This window comes from Micropterus salmoides, unplaced genomic scaffold, assembly GCF_014851395.1.
Source record: "Micropterus salmoides isolate LMB-PRFRI ecotype aquatic unplaced genomic scaffold, ASM1485139v1 Ms_hic_scaffold_4, whole genome shotgun sequence".
Lineage (NCBI taxonomy): Eukaryota > Metazoa > Chordata > Actinopteri > Centrarchiformes > Centrarchidae > Micropterus > Micropterus salmoides.
The window spans coordinates 17,476,175-17,494,331 of record NW_024043372.1 but is presented as its reverse complement, the minus strand read 5'-3'; the positions used below and the strand labels follow the sequence as shown (position 1 = coordinate 17,494,331).

Here is an 18,157-nt window from a genome sequence, read left to right as displayed (position 1 = left end):
CTCATTAGCTAAATAAATGAACACACAAATGGAAAATACAACACAAAGAGCTAGATTGAATTCACCCGCTGTAAATTAAGCAAATTAACTATAATTCGTGTAAAAGCCATTTTACAAAAATATGTAAATAACCTTATATATACCTCAAATTAAGGTATTTGATCTGTATTGATGTTAAAGGTGTTAAATCCACAGTGTAACTGCTAAGAAACCTAAAAGATTATTGTTAGTTTGAATTTAATGTTTCATTTTAATCATTCATTGTCTAAGGATAATTTCTGTTCATCCCTTAAGTGGGTGGAGGGAACTTTTTACCTGTTTATCATGTTTTTCTGAGGGTTACTCATTTGTTACTGTGCTGTTATTGTAATGTACTGTAAAGTGTCACATTTATGTGACCTTTCAGTGGAAACTCTGCCCACTCTCGCTGCCTAGAGAATGTGCAATAGGTTATACCCTCAAGTCCATTATGCACTCAAAATGGATTTTCTATACATGTTATACAAATTCAGCACTTGGTATTACATTACTGTACAACAAGGTTATGTGCTGCAACTATTACCAGATTAATCTCATTTTAATCACAAAACCAGACTAACTTTTTGAGGATGATCTCAGAGGCTCCCTTGCTGTACATGCGGAAGCTCCCATCAGCCAACTTGGTGACAGTGCTCATGGACTTCCTGACAGAGTTGAAAGTGTATACTTTGTAAAGCTTCTCCTCTGGGAGCTGGTTTCTTATTTGCTGGTAATCCCGCTTCAGGTCCAAGACCAATCCCAGCAGGCCGCACTCTGTCTTGTTGCCCACCTGCTTCGGCAGACCGCCTTCCTTATCTGGGGGCTGGAGAGAGGAAGAGATTTTCAGATCTTCAGATTTATTTTCAGTCCAATATTCATATGGTAAATAAAGAAAACCCTGGTATGGAGACTCTCAAGTCTTCAGTTGAACACATTTAGGAACAAATACTCTATACTGTGTGTTCTGTGATCTATTCAGTCAATGAGATCTTCTTTTCTTCAGTGCAGTGCGACCAGTAAGGCTTGAAATAGCTTCTAGTGATAATTAACCAGCCAGCAGGTGAAGGGTTTGCTCTGTGTGGGAGGGGAGGAGATGAGATAGATGGAATAAAACTTCAATGCCCTTATTTCAGGCATACAGATCAGCCCATTGCAATATGTAATTGCACATTTGGAACCGTTTTCTCCTGTTCAGTAAACATCTCAGTCTCCACATTTCTAAACGGATTGTGTTTTTTTTTTTACATGAAACGTAAAATGTGGTTCTGATATGATAATTTTATTACCAATTAAAGTGTATTATTTTTCTTGATTAAGCAGTTAATTATTTGTTTTATGAAATATCAGAAAATTTTAAAAATTGTCATACAGTATGTTAAGTCAAAGGAGCAAGGCTCCGGCAAGATGAGAGGAGGTGGAATCTGTGTTTTACATCGATGATGCTTGGTGCTCAAACGCAGTTTAGATGAACTCTGTTTCCCAAATGTCAGACTGTTTATTGTGAGGATGAAACTTTCATATTATCATCTGTTTGTTGCTGTTTACATTCACCCCAGATGCAAATTCAAAAAATGCACTGTGGAATGGTCGGGGTGTTTACATGTATGTATGTATATAAACAACTGTATTGTTTTATTTTATTTTATTTTATACGTTACCATATTTTAATGTAGGCCTACACTAAATTATATGTTGTGTGTGTGTGTAGCACGAATGAACTACGAATTTAATATCGTTATGCAGCCTTGTACTGTATAATGACCAATAAACAGCCTTGTACCTTGTATTTTCTCTGCTTCTCAAAGCTGGAGTGGGTTTATTACAGTAGAGGCTTTTACTGTTGGTTATGTGTGTGTTTCTGTTCAGATCTATACACTAGGCTGTTCAGGTGCTACAGTATTTGTGTACACACTTACTGTATGAGCAAAAGGTGTGAGTGTGGCCAGCTTGCGGAAGACTCAGCGTTGCCATGGTAACCCTGGGCAAAGCATACTTGGAAGGAGAGACTTGTGGGAGAAGAGAGGGTTGCTCTCTCTCCGCCACTCGAGGATTCTTACTCGTTGGCTCTGATTCTCTTACAGGATTTTCACTCATCTCACTTCACACATGTCCTCGAATCTGCCTGTGTTTCCCATTTTGTCTTTTCCCAGTCCTTATTTATCAGTATTTCCCGAGCTCCACTCCATTTATTTACTCTCCATAAAGCATCAAATCACACAGAAACACAAGCAATAAAGCATATTTCTTTGACAATGCATTGTTTTCTGTTTTAGCCACTGTGATAGAATAAATCTCATTATGGTCACTATCCTGCACACACACACACACACACACACACACTGAGCATTGTAGTGACACTGCGGCTCATAAGTCTGGACACATTTGAGAGGGTGCAATCCTTACTGTCATTATTCTTAACATGCCCCTTCGCATAATGACACACTCTCAAGCTGATATTCATTTCAGTTTGATAAAAGACAAATCCTCACATTTAGGGAGCTGGGAACAGAGGCACTTGGCACATCTGCTTCAAAAATGACTAAAACGGCTAATCAATTACCAAAATAGTTGACAAAAACATTTTGCAGAACACAGACTGGTTACATTGGTTACATTTTGTTCGTTCGGATCCCTATTAGCTGGCGCAGAGCTGAAAGCTAGTCTCCCTGGGGTCTTGCTATTAGTACTAACAGTGCAGTTGACACCTACACTCACAACAAAAGAACAGCTTGTCAGGTACGCTATCTTTTTCTCACACACACACACACACACACACACACACACACACACACACAGCACGGCATGTCAAAAGCACACTGAACACAATGCTTCCAACTTGCTGCTAAGCAGACACTTTCAGTCTGTGCTAGTTGCCCCAAAATAGATTGACTGCAGGCTTGCTATTCTGCGTCTAAACAAGCCTCTAACCAAGATTAGATAGAAGGATAGATTAGAAGGATAGCTTGACATTTCATCATTTTGAGTTTTACTTTGAGTTGTTGTTTGTTCACTCGGCACTTGCCAAAAGTGTGTTGAGAAAGATTCTGTATCGACAGTGCATTTAATCACATTAATGGCTTGTTGGAATTGGTGCAGTTAAGATTCTCTATCTAATGGCTGCTCTTGTCCACTTGCTAACGAGGTTTTGATTGAGAATGCTAATAAAGTGTGTTAATGTGCCTTTTTAAGGTAACTGACAAAAGCTAAAAAATATCTCCATGCAGAAAGAAAATTCTGCTGAACCACAATCGATTTACAGTTGTGTTAAGAAAATAGATAAACTAACTTCTCAGAGTTGAATCCATTAGTTTTTCTATATACAGACTGCTCACTTTCAATGTGTTTGTGAGAGAGGGCGAGCGAGCAAGTGGAGGTACTGATAGTAAGTTAGTTAAAATCGCCGTAATATTGACGGATGAAAAACCAATCGCTGATCATCCCTTCAATCCTCAATAGCTGATCCAATCGCCAATCGGTACAAGCCTAAGCACTACCATTCAATATTGTTCACTCAAGTCAACAAATCTTGAGCTAAATTAGCACACAGCTACCTGAGTGAAAACACAAAGAGACATAATTGATAACACACCAATCACAACCTTCAATAGATAGATAAAAGGGCCCAAGTCCGTTCATTCAGTTTTGGAACAATGGATCCAGAGCGACGTGAACGAAAAGGTCCAGGACACCGGAGAGGAGTAGGAGGAGGAGCAGAATGGAGAGGAGGAATAGGTAAAGCAAGAGGAAAAGTAGGAGGTGGAGGAGGAGTAGGAAGAGGAGGAGGTGGAAGAGGAGGAGAAGGTGGAGGACGAGATTCTCTGGCCTATCCCAGACCAGAGATGTGATGCTGGAGCAGAATAATTTTTTGTTGTTGTTTGGTGTATGGTACTACACAGCACATTAAGGAATCAAAAATGTTCATGTGTACAGTATACATTTGTTGTTTCTTTTGTTGTGTTGTATCATGTGAAAAGGTTTTTGAGGGGGAGAACCACGAGCACATTCTTATAGTTTTTGCAGTATTGTTTTGCATTTATCTCACTAGTGTGTAAGACTGTGGTGTAGTGTGTGTGTTTTTGAGGGCTTGTGTGTCATGTCTGAGGGCAAAGTCTGGCTTTTCAGCAAGATTGAATCGTTTTGAGTTGAGAGCTACATTTTGACCTGAAAATAGAAAGTTTGGGAATTGGGTGAGAAGTTATGGATTTGTTTTTAGCATTTTGAGAAAAGGAAGCATTATTTCAACAAATGTGTTGAATTTTACTGTTGTTTTTTTTCCATGTCTCTGTCCATGCAACATGCAATCCATTGCACGTCATTGCTGTCTGTGTCTGTTGGGGGGAGTTTTTTCCTTATCTGAACCGAGGTATAAGAATTAAAGAGGTGGTATTATGGTTTTTGGCTTTTTCCCTCTCCTTTATAGAGTTATATATCTTTTTTGTGCATGTACTAGGTTTGCAAAGTGAAAAAGCCCACAGTCCAGCCCAAAGGGAGTTCCCATCTCCCACAGAAAACACTGATCTGAACTGCCTGGAAACAGCTTGTTTGTAGTCTAGCCTTTACTTCCCTTTCTTGTGACGTCACAATGAAAATACGTATCATAATGCTCACTGAGCGACTAGTCCGACACGCCCTCAATAACACCGGTGGAAAAACACTGAGCTGCAGCACACACCTCTCCTCTCCCTTCCAACACTAGCTACCCTCCAAGCAGTCAATGGACATGAAGTTGTTACTGTGATGTAGAGACAGAGCTCAGTTAAAACTTTATGGATGAAAAATACTTTTGTTACAGATTAATAACTCACCACTCTGAAACTCTTGCTCCAGTCCAAATTGCCAACCTGGTTGGCAACATGTAGCCTACAGCTGAATCGAAGCTGTTTACCATCTTTTCGCTGACCCGCCTTTCTCTGCTTCTGATTGGCTAGTAATCCTTAACTAGGAACTGCGCTTGTGCAACTCCCAACAAAGATCATATAGAGACAAGATGATCACTCCATAGCTAAAACGAAGCCCTCAACACAGGGTGAAAAGAGGAGCTGCATCAAGTTGCACTATGACAAAAAATATGGTGTTTATTGAAAATTAAACCACATAAACCTGTTCTGGTACAACCACTAAATAGGATTTTGAACTTGAAAATGAGCATAATACCACCTCTTTAAGGATGTCGTGTGTTGATTGGGCTATATGATTTTAAATTAACTTGACTTGGATGAGATGTTTTCACTTTTCTGTGTCTTTCATTTCAGTAAATCCTACATTAAATAAAAAATATCATGTAAGGATTCTAAGCAATCTGTGGAAATTTGGCAGATCATTGCAAAGTTCTATAAAAGCTTTATTCATCTGTCTAGTGAGTGATATATCTACCTTCCATGTTTGTTTAAGCAGGTCAATATTTTGAAACCACAATCTCTTAAAACAATGGATTTATTCAGACTCAGACATATTTTACATGTCCGTGTCGCTGCAGCTGCTGTGAGCCAGGGGTTCCAGCCAAGAGGGTTAGAAAGAAAGTCAGATAAAATCTCATTAATCATTAAAACCCAATCAGACCGGTGGCCCGTGTTCACCTAGCAAATTGGAAATTTCTGGTTACTGTTCAGCTGTGCGTGTCACAGACACAGACAGGAGTATAAATACTTTATACAGAGTTTACGGTAAATAACAGAATTAATGCCTTTTCCTAATGACCAATGATTACATCAGGAAGAGACTGCCTGTCATTGGCTAACGAGGGGACGGAACAAATGGCCTCATCTGCACTGTCTGCTAAGTGTCTGGGAGAATAGGCTCCCAGCAACAACAAAAAAAACACCACACTAAACAACTAAATGTAAATGGCCAGCTGAAACCTAAACTGAATATGTATATATATATATTATCTTTATTCAACACTCTTTTTCCATGCTTACCATCGCGGGGATGGGTGACCGTTGTTAATGGGAACACCACATTTTTAATTAGGGTTATTGGTTGCATTTAAAGTAATACATTTTACATCCAATCAAAGTTAGGATAAATCAGCAATTTATTGATATTCCCAAAGTTATGGTCTTGACTGGTCTTGAAATAAAATCCAGAGTCCTCAATGTCCGAGACCGAGTACAAATACAGTCGAGTCCTAAACGAATCTGCTGAAGAGGACAAATTTCATTTCAGAAGGTGTAAAACGCATGTTTTTTAAAAAGGCATTTTTTTTCAAGTCATATTTTTCCTAAAGAGGAGTGTTACTTGGCCAATGAGTGTCAGTAATTCCACTTGTTTACAAAACGTCACATTATTCTATCTCATGTGCTACTGTTGGAATATAGTGACAATTTTAGCAATTACGTTGTTTTTAAAGGAATTCCCTACTGCTGCTTTAAGTTAAATTCATAATTTCCATGGACTTAAAATCATTGTTTTATTTAATGGCCTTACCTCCCTAGCATTTGGCCTTTGTGTCCTCAAAAAATTGACATCACCATAGACCTAAAATGAGCCAGGCCTGATTGCAGTAAAAATTTTATTTGCTGTCATATGGAATTCAATCATTATTTGGCCAAAATGTAAGAGAATGTTTATTTTATGGAAATTTGATTTGTGGGGCGATCTAGAAATAAATAATATTGTGTTTTCACCATTTTCAATATATTTGTCTGTCTTTTGACTGTGGATATATCTCTGGTTGTTGCAAAATCTCAATGTAATGTTATGGCTGCTTTCAAGACGGTTGATGATTATAAAGTAAATTAATTCTTCATGTGAATTTGCAGAAAAAGATTAGACACTGAAAATGAAATTAGAAACATAGCAATAGTAAATTATAGCTGATTATTTTTACTTTTTTAAATACATTACAGTTTAGAATTGCTTTCATTTACCAAACTGTGTTTAAAAATACATTTAGAAAAACTTATTACTCTACCGGGTTTCATTCAGAAAGGCTTGCCAAAAGATATGTTGCAAAATGGTGGTCTTCATACAGGATAATCAGGGTAATCATTCATCTGGGCTAAGGTGCTCCTTGAGCCACAACTCCTCACCCTTAATTAAAATTTCAATATACAAATATACAAAAGGTACACATGATAGTATTCAGTTTACTAATTCTGAAAAGGAACACGTGACTTAAATTTATTTGGCTAGTGGCAAAACTCCAGCCACTTTGTAGGGAAACACAGAGCCAGATAACTGCTGCAAAAACAAAACAAGGCTGCAGAAAGAGCAAATAAATAAACTTAAAATAAACAAAAGAGATTCCATAGGGGTTAAGCTTGACACGTGGGTTTCTACGCGCAAGGACAGTTGCTGGCATGGGATCTCCAACACTGGCATGACTGTGCTATGGTTGGCGTGTCTTGGCCTGGTCGTGGCTAAGGACCAGCTGCCCTCTCCCTGGTCCTTGGGTGCTTCCGCAGGCAAGGACATATGCCAGAGGGAGAGCTGGCAACTTTACTTCCTATTCCACCTGGGGCTCTCCATAATCCGTCCCTCCTGTTCCTTCCCTTTCTCTTCCATTTTTTTCCTCCTCTCTTCACACTCAAACCCACCCTTTCACTCCTTGGTCTGTCTTTCTCTTTCCGTCCCTGATTGGCCTTTCTCCTCTTCCTCACAATGAGTTTCCCCAGTCTCTTACAAGGCGCCCCCCCCCCCCGCCGCCCCCCATTCTTTGAATGTTGGAGTGGGTGATATTCTAGCACTCCACATGACTGTACCAGCCAACTGGGCTAAGGCCTGGAGGCATGCTGGAGGGCAGTAATACAATCTTCCAGTCCATGATGAGGACACTTGTGACATGAGTGTGGTTTCTCTCTCCTCTTCTTGTATAATTTTCTACTACAGACATTTGATTTTATCTTGCAACAGTGACAACACTGATAAGGCTTTCCTTGTAAACAATTTTTAACAACATTTACCAAATACAGCAACTACATTATTACCATTAGTCCTATTATAAAATCTGTGCTTGTCTCATGTGCTATTTTCCTCTGCACCACTAGGCGAGAGTTTCTGTATAGAACAGTGATCACACCCGTCCATGGTGCTAATAACAACAGGACTTTGTATCTAAATATATTTTAATTGTGTTGCAGCTCTTGCCATCATGTAAGCTTCTCTGCATCTTACTTTAACTTTATCATCTTTATTTTCTGGTTTTGAAAAGTTGCAGGTTATGTCGTCACAGACATGCAAAGTTTTTACCCTGGGCTTTGCCTTTTAATGTGTGACTGGCAGGTTATTAATTAGCTAGAGTTGAGAGAATGTCGTTGTTACAGTAGATTCATTATCTGGTCTCATATCTTACAGCAGGTGTATACATAATTCGTCATCAGCACTACTCAGTTACATGTTGAGTTGAAGGTGGTGAGGCTGCCCTGTTTACAGGTCAGGGGGTTAAAAGCTCATCTGACTCCCAACACACAGTTCATAGCTTTGGGATTTGTTTTACTTTTAAAGCTGTACACCATAGTTCAGACATTTCCATACCAACCTGGACTTACTACTGTGAGGATTTTGAGGTTGTTTGTATTATTTACAGTATGTGGCATTTTTATTTAATTTACATTAAACAGAAACTCCCCCGCCATCCTGATCTTGCGTGAGAATAATCTACTGTTGTTGTTTTTTTTGAGATTCTATAATTTTGTGCAGTTTTAAAAATGTTTTTGATATGGAAATGGCACAATTTTAGATTACATTGCCTGTAAACATTTTTTCTGCCTTGAACTATTTCACAAAAATCACTTTCATCGATTATAAGTCAAGAGTTAAGTTGACTTTAGGGTAGAGTAAAATAAGGCAAAGTCTGGTGAGCAGGTTTAACTGGTTATTCTGAAGCAACCCATGTCTGTCTATAAAAGGCAACAGAAAATTACTTTGCAATGGTATCGTATTCTATATGTTTAATAAAATAATCTTATGAATTTAAGTTCTACTTCCACCGACATCAAATTCTTTAAATAAATCTTAATAAATTAAGAACACTGGAAAGCCTAGAAACACAGTCACTGAAAGCATGATATCTATCATGCCATGTTTGAGGGAAACACAGGGAACCCATTAAGCTTTGTGCCTCTGAAACATCAAAGCAAGTCATTCTAATGCGATGACGACTTCTCTCTCACTGCCATCTCAGCAACACTGTCAAGTTGTAAGCAAGTGCTGAACACAGAACACAGGACATAGTTCTGCTGAAGATGTCTTTGTCTCTGCTTCTCCCACTGATTCTGTCCCTCTACCTCCTTCCCAGGGTCCAAAACAGTTCCATGGGGACACTGGGTGCTTCAAGCTAAAGACATCCGAGACATTCTCATCTCTCCTCCATGTTGTGCAAACAAGCATGCAATGTCTATATGACAAAAGCACTGTGAGCCAAAGCCAATTAAATCAGAACCTCACAACTCACTACTGAACAAAAATGAGGCAGTTCATTTTAATTACAAACAAGAAATTGCTCGTTGTGGAGCGACCAATTGAGTTTTTTCTTATTTAACATGAACTGAATTTTGTAGTACATCATAACATCACATTCAGCTGGATCAACTTTTCTACCAAATATCGAGCTACTGAAACTGTCTCTCCCTTTCTCCAAATATCTATTTCTCACAACTGAAGCCATCTCTCTCTCTCTCTCTCTCTCTCTCTCTGGGTCTTTGTGTATTACCGACCTTTCTAGTCACTGACCGGAATATTGACCTGAACAGGTGGTTGAAGCAACATGAGACTGAGCTCCCAGGACACTCTCACACAGCCATGCTAAACACATGCCACTGTGCTGCGAGAACATACACCTCCTGCAGTGTGAGCATGTCTGATAAGACAGATGTGTGTTATGATGTATGATATTTGTTTGTAACTGCATCTGCACCTCACTAGTTTTAAGCCTCATACACAGTCATCTTACAGATAATGTTAAAATGTCCCATACATGAAAAACTAAGAATGTGAAGTGAAAGTTGAAGTAAAATAATAAAAGCAAATTCTATGGGGTGACTGTTTGCTATGAGGCTCTTGCCACCGCCGATGACGCATGTTCCTTTGAAATGACGTCAGTATATTAATGTCACTGAATGCCTTTCACAAATTGCTGTGTAGAATGTTTGACTTGCCATGTGTACACGGATTCTTTTCAGAATCTCTGAATAAGTGTATGCGTGCACATGGATACAGTATCAATGTGCATGCGCCATGTATAGTGTGACATGTACTGTATGTGCGCATGGATTCATTGTGTAAATGTGTGTGAGGCTTCTCCACTTTAGAGTGTGTATGTCCTGACAGAAGAAGCAGAGCTATACCACTGGCTGTATTATGAAGGAAGAGAGGCAGTAGAGGGACTGATACGGATATCAGAGCCTGCCTCTTTGCCTTTGTGCCTTTGTGTGGTGGCCATCAAAGACTTCCATAGTCATCCTGGCATCCCACAGGATTGGCCTCTTATATAAGACCACCACAGCCAGCATACTGCAGGGCTGGAGTGGCGCTGAGGGAGTGGAGGCGGTGGGGGAGGGAGAGAGGGATGCACTAAATATTCCTCAGAAATTGCCCTTTTGCATCCTGCTTTCTGAGTTCACTTCACTCCTTAATTATATCTGTCTTTCTTTCCCTTTGTTCCTTTTCTTCATTCTAATAAGAGTAACTTAGTAAACTCTCAGTAAATAAATACATTCAGGCCAACATGTACAGCACTATTAACCCTACTATTTATGTACTAGGTTTTGTGTTCCATACTATATTTATTTATGTACGTGCTGCATACTTGATGAACTGATGTATGTACTGTATAATGATGTATGTATATGAATGCATTGTAATCAGTGGTTAGCAAGCCACAGTACACACTCTTGGTGGATAACAGTAACAGTAACAAACAGTACAGGTATGTAACCTGATATCATTTGAAGTTTTACTTGCATGAGGTGACCTATTTTATGATTGAAGAGATTATAAAACAGACTAAATGTGCCATTTAATCCACCAAGTCTAAGCTACACTCTGCCTGTTGAGCTAAGCAGCCATGGACGTGCAACAGTCTGATGTAATGCTGCAATGCATTACTACAGGTTTTTCAAAAGGAATAACATCTTAATGTAGCACGTGTTGGTAAAGAAATGCTCTGGGAAAAGGCAAACTGAAGCAACCTCATAGCTCCATCAACAAAACTAAATCACCATTTTAACAAAGTGGCTACAGACAATATTACTAGAATCTCTCTCTTTTCTTGGCCACCTCTGTCTTTTATTTCAATCAGTTCTCAACCGAGATGCAAAAAGCTTAAATATCCTGTTCTTGTTTGTTTTCCAGTTTGTCTTTGCCATGTAACAACCAGACATTGACAGACATGTAATTGTTTTTGTGGAAAGGTAGCTCCCCTTCATAGTTAGCTTGGTGCATTGTGCAAGACTATTTACTTTCAAATATAATTGTTTTTTCTTAAGTGTTGTAATCAAGATTTTAACAAATAATACAAGATTTAGACACATTTACATATAAAACCTTTGCCCCTCTTAAACTCAGTGGACTTCTTCTCAGCATACAGTACACAGTATTTGATATTACAACAACTGCACCACTTGTTTCCTCTTCCCATCACATTTCAGACTTTTCTAAATCCAAAACAGCTGTACTGACTGACTGAAATTATATCACGGGTAGTGAATGGCCACTGTTTTGTTTCACTCTAAACTTGGTCTCACCTCTTTTAGTCTTGACTTGGATTCAACCCCTATTTGTACTTGATCTAACTTAATTTGAGGCTTGTCTTGAACAAGAATTACTGTAAGTGGTTGTGACTACAACCCAGCCTGAAAGTCCAGGTCAAATGCAGGGTCACTATTCAGTATTTGGCAAGTGGAGAAAAAAGGAGCTGTAAAGCAAAGGACTCTATTTGTATATTATCTGCAGATTGAAAAGCATGTGTGGTGTCCGGTCAGATTTGATGTGGCTGTGACAGTAAAACATCGTCTGTGGAGACATGTCCATGCTGAAGGTCCTGCTTTAGTAACATAGGGGAAAGTAGAGCTAATTGTGAATAAATACACCATGTACATTGCTGAGGAATGAAAAATAAATAAATATGTACTCTCTCTGTGAACATGAAATTAAAAATATAAAATAAAAAAAAACACTGTGCTATCTGGCATATAAAGCCTGGGAGCCACACAATTATGCTTTCTGTACGCCAGAAGTGCCTACATGTATCTACTGTGTTTCAAAGAAACCAGAGTTAAAAGTAGAGTAGACACAAATATGTAGCTCTCCATCTTAGAAATCCAATGACCAACACTCTGTTTTTACCAAGACTGTGATCGTGCCTTGAGGGGTAGGAAGTGAAATCTGTGGGATCCTTCTGTCGCAGATGTCCTGCCTGCTCAGCTCATTCCCCATGCAAGTTCCATAAGGGCATTTGTCAGTTGGTCAACCATCAATGTATACACTCCACAGGGGTTTACAAGAATAATGACACACAGAGGCACAAAAGGTGTGTGTGTGCAGGTGAGTTTATATGGTCATGCCAGGAAAATTATTACTTTCAATCTCTGCTGTCCGGAAAGGTTTTCCAAATGATTTATTAAGGAAATAAGGTTTAGACTTGTGGGTTGAAGGAATATCAGCGCTAACAGGTTTCAGATTCTAGGATTAGAACATGTAACAGTCTATATGTGAGTCAGTATGTCTATATATGTATATATCTATCTATTTTTATATACAGGTCTAATTGGCTTAGAGAAAATCTCACTTCGCTGCACTCACTGTAAACAAGAGATCATCCTAAGCACTTAGACGGATTGGATTCAATTACAGTCTGCTATGCTCTGAATATCAGATAAGACAAAATGACACAACTGTTCTAAAGGTGACAAGTTGAGTGAATGCCTGATGAATCTAAAGCAGCAGCCAAGGACACAGGCTGCCTGCTGCGCCAAGAAGAAAGCACAGCAGAACTGTCTCACTGTTTCAGCACTACTCTTGTCGTATGGTGCCATTGTCACCCAGAGCAAGCTTAAATCTTTGCAGCCAGCCTAAGATATTTAAGTCTTAACTAAATAGGCTTTAGTAAAATAGAATATCTGAAATATTCTGATAAGGGTTCACAGAGAGTGCCACATATGATGTCCACTATAAAAATGGAAGGGATAAATTGGGGTTTCAAATTCCATATGAAACACTTGGTTACCATTTTTTAAGAGATAAATAAATGAATATGTTAGGTAAATGTAGTCAAATGCAGTAACATTGTGTCCCCTTCTTTACATTCATGTTAAACCCCTGGAGGAAAGGCCTCCAAAGTAACTTCTACAGTGACTACAATAACAGGTGGCTTACTAGTATCTTGGTGGTATAGGCGCTGTTAATGGAGATGGCATTGGCCAGAAGGTCCAGTGTTTTGGGTGGCACAGCTCCAGGATCTGGGATTTCTTTGTAGTGCACATCTCCAACGTAACACTGCACAGCTGTCATGCGGTTGGTGGTTAGCGTGCCTGTCTTGTCAGAGCAGATGGCTGTGGCATTGCCCATCGTTTCACAAGCATCCAGGTGACGCACCAGGTTGTTGTCTTTCATCATTTTCTGTTAGTAGGACACAACATGATGATCACATTACGTTCCAATGCATATTTGAAACAGCTTTAAACCATTTGAACTATTAGATTGATGTCTGAATTAGTTTATGAGGCACTTAATTGCTTAACCTTCACTGGCTATAATGGCTACAAATACAAAAAGGCCGGTGCTTACACTCACATTGTATGTTGAAATGCTTATTTAATTCACAGCAACAGTCAAAGAAAGAAATGTGCTTTCCCGGACGTGGCCTTCATTAGAATTGTTCTCTGTTTGCTGCTGTGAATCAAATAAGCTACACTGTGAGCATTACCTACACCCATTCCTTATGTAACCATGTAAACCATTCACTCTGTGTGAGGTTCAGAAGTTTGCAAAGCACGTGAAAAATGCAGGCTAATTTCCCACTCTTAAAAAAACAAAACATGTATCTTCTCAGCAAATTTTATAAAGAATTGATTTACAATGCACAAATGGACACAGTGCTAAATGTTTACAATGTGTAAACAGACAGCAAGTACAGCAGTGCCTCACTCTATGCACTGTATGTGTTAGTTCTTCCTCACCTTGACAGAGTAGGCCAGGGAGATGGTGACAGCCAGCGGCAGCCCCTCCGGCACAGCCACCACCAACACAGTCACACCAATGATGAAGAACTTGACAAAGTACTGGATGTAGATGGGAGTGCACTCCGGCAACCAAGGGCGTTTCTGGATCACAAAGTTGTCAATGGCAAAGAACAGGACCAGGATGATGACTGTGATGGCTGACATGAGCAAACCTGAAAAGAGATTAAAAAAAGGTTTTCAGCTGAGCAACAGAAGGTTATATAATGAAAGTGTATTTAAATACTAAAATGTTGTCATTGGACACTGACTACAGTACAGAGGGGGAGTGCTTGATAGTCAAAAGATAGTGTATGAGTGGAGCATTCATGACACTCCATTGATCCATGTATGGAAATTCGTCTTCAATGGCAGAAGAAAAAATTCAACACCATGTCCATTTAGGGGTAAACAAACACATGGTATATAGTTATATGAATGCTCTGCCTTGTATCCAGAAGTTTGTCAAGTCAAAATGTATCAGTCTCCAGTCAGAACTCATCCAAAACGATGCAACCTTCATGAAGGGAGGAGTTATTGCAGGGCTGTTGTCTTAGACTGCATTAGGTTTAACTAGGTGTGTACCTAACTCAGTGTACACTCCTATGTGAGCTGTGGTCATTTCTACAAGGGACACATTTGGACAGACCCTAACCACCATTTAATAACGCTCTTTCTTCCATTCTAAAACCTTTACCATTCCTCTTTGGTGGCATGAAAATATGCAGGCTTGGATTGGAAATAATACACAGTCACACATCTTTTGGCTGTGTTTGTGCAGCTATACACAGTAGACCATGTGACACTTGCTTTAAGAGGCGGATGCATTAAAATCCAGTGTAAATGCAATGTAGTCAAATAAACTATACATATGTTTCAAATATATCTGGGGTTTTAACCTAATGAGCCATAAGTACAGAGAGGAGAAAAGCTACAGTAACACATGCTAGAGGGTCACAGGCCCTGAAGTGTATTAAGTCCAAAGACTTTCTGCCAGACCCGCAGGAAGGCCATATGAGTGCTGCTTATATGCTAATCCATCCACGGTATTTTATTGTTCTGACACCACGTCCTCATTCCATCAATCAGGCCAAGAGTCTGATGTAACGGCACCCTGTAAAAAGGAGGACTCCTTTCAGAGATTCTCCAAAAAGGAGAAACCTGTACCTTTTTACTAAAGAAAGAAAGCCTTGGCAGTCAGGTTCTTTTAGCTTCCAATACAGGATTTTTGTGATTTTGGTTTTAAGAATCCCAATTTCCCCAGACTGGTCCAAAAACCGTTGCATTTTTGCATAAAGTATTTAAGGTATGTACTTTTCATGGCTATCATTTGTTCAACAGTAATCCTACTATGCTGCTGCTGAGAGGACACCCACATTGGCATGTGGGCATCTGTTACTAAAAATGCTTGCTGGTAGAGACCCACTACAAGTGTTTTAGACATCAACTCCTCGTTGCCATAAATACCATTACAATAAATTGATTATGGTGTGCAAAAGTGAACAAGCAGTGTTACAGCCGCCACTGGCTGCCTTAAAGTAATTGTGTTCCTGAGTGCTTCTGGCTGTCATGCAAATCCCAGCTGTGTGAGTCCCTGTCGAGGATTGGTTCCTCTGGGGCTGGGACCGCCTACTTCCTGGTTGCTGTTCTCTGGCGTCTGTGATTGGTGTGGCTGTGACTCGACCGACCCTGCCAACCAGGACTCTCCAATCAACACCTGCTGGACTACAAATAGGTTGTGTGCCCACAGTTCAGGGCGACTGAGCCTTGCCTTGTTGTTGGTTGTGTGCCTCTGTTAGATAGTGAATAGCTAGAGTGTTTGTATTTCCTGTTTCTGTCTGTTGCCTGTCTTAATGGCTTCAGTCAGTTCGCCCCTTTGTAAATCACATAGTGTGATAGCGCACCAAGTGTTGGGCGCTCTTTTGTTTGAGCATTGCTTGTTTGTTTACTTTGCATTATTGTAAAGCATATAGGTGCTGACCTCCTTTTGTTCTTTAGTGTTTTTTGAGCAGAGTAACTGTCTTTGGACAAGACCCTCTTTTGTTTCTCCCTTTTGTTGTCAGCACCTATATAGCCTCTTTTTGTTGGGTTTTCTTGAGTCAACTCATTTAATTAAACCTTTGACTTTAACCAGAATTCAGTTGTCCTTTGCCACCTTCATTTCAATCCCAAATCACTTGTTACTGCCTTACCTTAACAAGCTGGGTTGTAACAGCAGCATAATGCAGTCTCAGTTGTTCCCAATACAGTGATTCAGCAAGTCCCTAAAGCTGTGGCTTAGAGGAAGGGCGGGTTGCCCACTAATCAGAAGATCAGCAAATTGATCCCTAGCTTTCCGCAGCCTGCATGTCGAAGTGTCTTTGGGCATACTGAACCCCAAATTGTGTGTGAATGATTAGTCGCTTTCTGATGAGCAGTTGGCCCTTTACATGGCAGCCTCTGCCATCAGTGTGTGAATGGGGTGAATATGAAATCTAGTGTAAAGTGCTTTGAGTGGCTAGAGGGTCCATTTACCATTTACCTAGAGGGCAGGTCATTTAGAAAAATAAAGTGAACATGCTCTTTTAGGCTACGTTCAGACTGCAGGCCCTAATGCTCAATTCCGATATTTTTCCCAGATCCAATTTTTTTTGTTTGACAGTTCACATTACTGTTTAAATGTGGCCCATATCAGACTCCAGTATGTACTGTCCACGGCCTGAGAGTGACCCGCATGCACAGAAGAATAACATGCTGTTGCAGGCTACAGAAGTAAACAAGGAGCAACAGAGGTTAGCTCCAGTTAGCTGACGGGAGACTCCCGTTTTTCATTATCCTCTCACGGGTGTTCACAATTTTCTGTTCTTTTTATTACTGTTTCTGGCGCTGTACAATGCAACTGCATTGTGTCACATAGGCCTGCAGTCTTAACGTAGCCTTACAGTTATATAATTAAGACACTTTAGTGTTTTGATTGAGAGGTGAGTCTTATCAGTGCAACTTGTTACTTTGATGGACAGGATGATGGTTAATTACTTGTTGTCCATGATTTAACTGCCTGAGTGAGTGATAAACTTGTCCGTGTGCAATTTGCTGTACCTGCTTTGCCAATCTGGACAGCCAGTTTGGTCAGCTTCCCTTGCAGCACAGACTTCTCTTTCTTCGGAGCAGACACCTTCTTCTTCTCTTTCTCGTCGGCCTCTCCACCTTCAGCACTCTTTAGAGGCTGCATCTCCATGGCAGCTGCTCCATCCTGCTTCTTTACTGTAAACACCACAATAAAACAACAACAAAAAAACAGACACCAGCAGTGTTAGAAGTGTAGATTAGACTAAGGGAGCGAAGAGGAACAGGGGGGCCAGACTTCAATACTCAGGTGTAACACTAGCTACAGGGCTTCCGGTACATATAAACAGTTTAGATTTAAAACCAAGAAGAACCTCATTTCTGTATGGAATTATAAATTCATGATGCCGCTACCTTTTCATCACAAACACACATTTGGAGTAAGTCAAGAATAATTCAGTGGTCCTACATCCAAGGTCTAGGTCATGTTCACAGATAATTTTTGCAGAAAGTGACGGGGAAAAACACAGTGTAGCACATTACACACATACACACACACACACACACACACACACACACACACACACACACACACACACACACACACACACACACACACACACACACACCAGTGGTTCTCTGTTAATGTAACCCATTGCCAAGAATGATTTCAACCCAGTTTCCCAATAGCAATTACGGATGTGTTTGATGCTCACGAAAAACATTTTAATGTTGAACATTTTTCATACTGTGTTGTGCATTTTGTTTTTCCACCCCCATGACACAAGCCAGAAAGTGTCTGAGCAAAATCAAACACTTGATCTTAATTCACGCTGAGGACAAAGGTTCATCTCGTAAAAGCAGCTTTTTCTCCAATAATCTAGCAATGCGGATCTAGACTGTAACCATCGTACCACGGTGTAAAGAGTCTTCATTTA

The 18,157-nt window shown here is 39.9% G+C and overlaps 1 protein-coding gene across 13 annotated transcripts in view; it reads right to left on the bottom strand.

Annotated features, from left to right (window-relative positions):
* The window catches only part of atp2b2 (ATPase plasma membrane Ca2+ transporting 2), an 86,176-nt gene that overhangs the window by 29,160 nt on the left and 38,859 nt on the right, over positions 1–18,157 (bottom strand). For all 13 annotated transcript variants that reach the window (XM_038696290.1, XM_038696277.1, XM_038696278.1 and 10 more), the window contains 4 exons: positions 17,253–17,417; positions 14,136–14,350; positions 13,333–13,575; positions 600–841 (listed from right to left, as the gene is read on the bottom strand). In XM_038696290.1, the coding sequence (XP_038552218.1) occupies positions 600–841; positions 13,333–13,575; positions 14,136–14,350; positions 17,253–17,417 (865 nt within the window). The remainder of the gene's footprint in view (positions 1–599; positions 842–13,332; positions 13,576–14,135; positions 14,351–17,252; positions 17,418–18,157) is intronic.